Source organism: Hyalella azteca, unplaced genomic scaffold, assembly GCF_000764305.2.
Source record: "Hyalella azteca isolate HAZT.00-mixed unplaced genomic scaffold, Hazt_2.0.2 contig12512, whole genome shotgun sequence".
In the NCBI taxonomy this organism is placed as follows: domain Eukaryota; kingdom Metazoa; phylum Arthropoda; class Malacostraca; order Amphipoda; family Hyalellidae; genus Hyalella; species Hyalella azteca.
The window spans coordinates 79,647-84,236 of record NW_025942469.1 but is presented as its reverse complement, the minus strand read 5'-3'; the positions used below and the strand labels follow the sequence as shown (position 1 = coordinate 84,236).

Here is a 4,590-nt window from a genome sequence, read left to right as displayed (position 1 = left end):
TATCGCTGTATATGTTAAATTCGTTTTAGAAATCACGGGCAGACTGAAAATTAATATAACGTCCTGGCTGTGTCTTTTCCTACCCAAAAGAATTTTTTAATCATGGTCATCCATCCAGCATCATATCAGATGTACCTTCCACTTTAATTCCAAGTTGAATTACACAAGTTTTCGGATTAAAATTTTCATATTAAAATATGCTTGCATATATTCTTAACTGAATTTTTTAATTCAAAAGGCCTTATCAGAAAATATATAATACAATTTATTTTAAATTGTTGGAATTCTCATACTTGGCCTTTCGTCTACCCAAATAAATTTATTCACAGTCAGTGCGCGTTAAATTTAATTTATTTAAATATTTCCACATATTCAATTTTAAATTTTATTTTTTGGGCAAAAATATTAATAATATTGAAGCTGTTTTAATGGCTTATTTCACAGAATTACCCCCTGGTAAGCTTTGCACTTAAAAATGGCATGACTGTCTCTTGCAAGTTGGTTTACAGCGTCGGAAGGTATTAGTTCCTAATTTTTTCTTGCATGAAATAGCCATTGATAAAATCAAGAAAAATTCTAAAAACTCTAAAAACATTTGATAACACAATAAAAATATGAAAAGCTTTCTAGGATGAACTTGCAGCTAGAAAATATTGTTTGAATAATAGCCGTTTGGTCGCGTCTGTCAGCAACGCTGGGCTGCGTTGGGCTACGGCGTCACAGGCTTGCCAGCTTCCGAGAGGATCGCATCATTGCTCGTTTTTTTGTGAGTACTCAGAATTTTTTTATATGTATCCTCATATTTTTGTTTGATAGTATAGGCTTTGTACTAAATTCTAAAATTTGAATTGTAATTTTGGTGCTTGTATAGGCTTGGATTTTATTGTCTATCTATAAATAGGTTTGCGCGCGGTTGGCGGCCAGCATCGTCGAACTTCGTAGAGAGTCTATGTCAGAGTCCGACTAGAGCAAGCAGCTTTAAAATTCCCGCTGACTTCTATTTTCTTGCACCTATCAAGTAGATTTTATTTTCAAAATATTCATGGTGTAAAATGCTTAATCTTGATTGGTATATGAAAAGCAATATGTTATATGTAGTCTGTAATAATGGAGGTGATGTCATTGTCTGCCATATTGTAAATTTTATTCGTGATGACTGATGAGCGATATTAATTACTTCTTAGTTGTAACCGTTGATAGTTAACTGGGTTTACTTGTTAGGAAACGGAGTTTAAGTATTTATTAGTAGAAATATATTCGTTGGCTGGCCGGCTTGAGTTGTCGATTTGAATTAAGGATCCCTTATCGACCGTTATGGACCAGTAAGGGTGAGGGGCGGGAGCGAGCAAGGGGATTGGCGGGAAGGAAGCTAGCTAACCAGCGAGCGCGAAATGGCGGGAACGAATGGGTGAAACTTTCTTTGTTAAAACATCCGATGTGATGCTGAACATTCATTGTAGTTACGTAAATAAAATGTAATTAATTTGTATGAAATTTTTTGTTTTAAATTAGATTTATTAGGTGAAATTTAATTTCTAAATGGAATTGTGAATATTTTCCAACTTAATTTTGGTAATTTATCATTTTTCGTCTCCTGTAACTAGAATTGCTTGTTCAGCTCTGACTTTGCTTTTATTACTAAATAGGTTTCATTCTCGACTCTATTTACGTCTTTAGAAGAGATGATCTTTATAATTCCGGGCCTTTGGCAGACTTCTAGGGAATTGTTTCGTTCTTTTTTGAAAACCTATTTTCGGAATCATAAAAAATTAAGCTTTCTTAGTAATTCAATTCTTTCATGTTATTTGAGTTTAACACACATTAATCTTCTGCGCTTCAATTTAATTCTGCAGTAATATTCTAAGTAATGGGCCCAATGTAATAAATTCGTTGTATTTAAGTGTAAATTCAAAAGGGATAATTTATACGCCAATGGAAAGAGAGATTCAATTTTTTAACCTTATGAAACGCGGAATTTGTCAGCGAAAGTTGCAGAAATGGCTGTTTGAGTTTTCGCGCCAGTAAGCCGCCTTAGTGTTAACTGCCACTTGTGAATGTGATGGCTACTTTGCCGCATAAGGTTTTCTGCGTTCTTGAGTTTGCTAAAAGTAAGTCTCAAATTACAGTACAGCGAACATTTCGTCCAAAATTTGGTCATGAACTACCGGCAAGAAAAAGCATTAGACGTTGGTTTAGGTACGAAATTGAACAAACTGGAAGTTGTTTAATGGAAAAAGCTCAGGCCGACCGCGTATATCTAAGGATGACGTCAGACGGAATTGAAGAAAGTTATTTTTTCGCAGTTAACCAGTAGAGCTAGTAGATAACTTGGCATACCCCAATCAACTGTATGGAAAGTTCTGCATAAACGTTTAATGTAACTATTGTAGTTTATACATTAATAAATACGAATTTATTAAAATGGGTCAACCATTTAGAATAACTATAATGTGGTAGATTGTTCTTCTGTGTGGTTCACCGTAAGGTCGCTTAGGTTTCAATCGCAATTCGTGATTTCGAACTATACAAAACTTTCTAACTATCAACACGGTACGCATAGACATGCTTGTAAGAGTGCCCGTTATGAAGTTAACCATATTGTGCAGGATTTAGTGCAAGACATCAGCCATGGTTGAGACAGCTGTTGAAGAAAGCAAGAAGCGCGGAAGGCCTCAAGCCGCCAGTGCCCCCAAGAGGAAAGCCGCTGACGAGGGGGGCAGCGCCCCCAAAAGGGGAAGAGGTCGCCCCAAGGGCTCCGGCAAGAAGACTACCAAGGCTTCCCCCAAGAAGGTAAAATTCCCGGACTGATGGCTTCTCCTTAACAGTGATCTAATTTTTTTTAATACAGGGTGCGGCGCGGGAACTTACTTATTTGAATTGCGCGCCACGTGGCGGCCATTAGTCCTAGGAAGGTGGCGCCATGCGCAATATGGTGCGCGGGCTATGAAGTTTTTCGTCCACTCAGTTCAGTTGCGACCATGCAGTGGTCTATGTAGCTCTTTGTAAAAAAGAAAGAATTAAAACGCTATCTTTAATACTTTTTACTTTGTGATTTTTTTAAAAGAGTAAGTTCCCACGCCGCACCCTGTAGTTTTGTTTTTCATTGAGTGGATGTTTCAGTAGTTTTTTGATTATCTAATCGTAATGTGAAGAATGTATTTTGATGCTGAATAAAATCATATTTAGGGCATGCTAACGCCGGAATGGTTCTTTAAATCATTATTTTGCTTCTCAGACTAACAAATACAATATTTTTAGCGATTCATGCACAACGTCGTCTAGGCCTTCTGGTGCTACTGCCCAGAATCTGAAAGAAATTTGAGAACAAAATTTTTTTTCAGATATGCTTGCCTGTTCGCAACCGGAAGGGCGATTGAAATTCTCCTTAAAGTTGAAATATCTCATTTTAAATCCGGTTATACCAATTGTACTCTTCTACGACTAAAGTATCTAGACCACCTGACTTATGGACTTTAATTATGTAGCAGTTTTTTATGGAGAAGTTTTTTTACACAGTAAAACTTCCTATCATGCATAGCTCAATTAATGCTTCAATAATTACCATAGGTGCCCATAACGACAAAGGTTGTTGCTTAATAGAAATATTTCTACCGTTGCAGGCCTCGAGTAAGAACGCTTCCGGCAAGCGCGGCCGCCCCAAGAAGGGAGCCGAGGAAAACAAGGAGGAGGAAGAGGAAGAAGATCAGGAGTAAGCGTCCTCGTCTCATGACTCATGGAGCTTTCCGCTCAACTCGATGACTTTCGGGTCTCAATTTTTATTTAGGGAGTAGTGATAACGCGTAGCTTTACCTATACTGATCTGATCATTGTTCCAAAAATTCATTTTTTTTAGTTCGATTTCTGGGTATCTTCGTGCATTCATTCTCTCAGTAGGTTTTATTTTAGTTTACTATTTTCACGGATTAGTTATTAAACGTGACTTACAAGTATTTTTACACTGTCTTCACGTGGTACTTTTAGTTCAGCTCCATGAGTGTAGGAAGATGTTTAACACAAGATGTAGTTGACGTTTCTTACAGTACAAATTATGTAGAATGATATGATCCTCAGGATGCTTCTTAGAGTTGTCGGATTTTTATGTTGTGATCACACCATTGCCCCAAAATAGTTACGTGACATAAACTTAAGAGCTTGCCCAAAACACTGGCATTGTGACTTTGGTGTCTTCGTTGTTTTACCTTGTCTTTTCTGGATTAAAATAGGCCTCCAATATTTGTCTGTTATATCCCTGTCTTCTGAGTGTTATTTGTCAATTGATTGGCATATTTTTCGCTTGTTGTTACTTTGAAAGGCTTGTAAGTAAATAATTACCAGGATTCGATTATGTACGTTCATGATATTGTTGAATTCCTCTACTGCTTGGCTAGCGAATTTGTCACGTCTTGGAAATGAATATTCTAGTTTCGTGCTTAACTTGAAGTGTGCGCTACGTGTCACTGCTTTTGCTGCACGTATTTTTATATAATGAAAATCAACACTACCACCAATATTATCGAACGCAGAATATCGCCTATGAGCTTTTTCTGAAGTCGGAAGCAGCCATGTTTACAGAGCTTAATGCGACAGAAA

General features: G+C 37.1%; 1 protein-coding gene across 1 annotated transcript; it reads left to right on the top strand.

Moving 5' to 3' along the window:
* Positions 1-683: 683 nt before the first annotated feature.
* Positions 684-4,231, top strand: LOC108666838 (high mobility group protein HMGI-C). The gene is made up of 3 exons (XM_018153772.2): positions 684-766; positions 2,607-2,790; positions 3,621-4,231. Exons 2-3 carry the CDS (start codon positions 2,629-2,631, stop codon positions 3,711-3,713), a joined length of 255 nt encoding a protein of 84 aa, XP_018009261.1. The 5' UTR covers positions 684-766; positions 2,607-2,628; the 3' UTR covers positions 3,714-4,231.
* Positions 4,232-4,590: the final 359 nt, after the last annotated feature.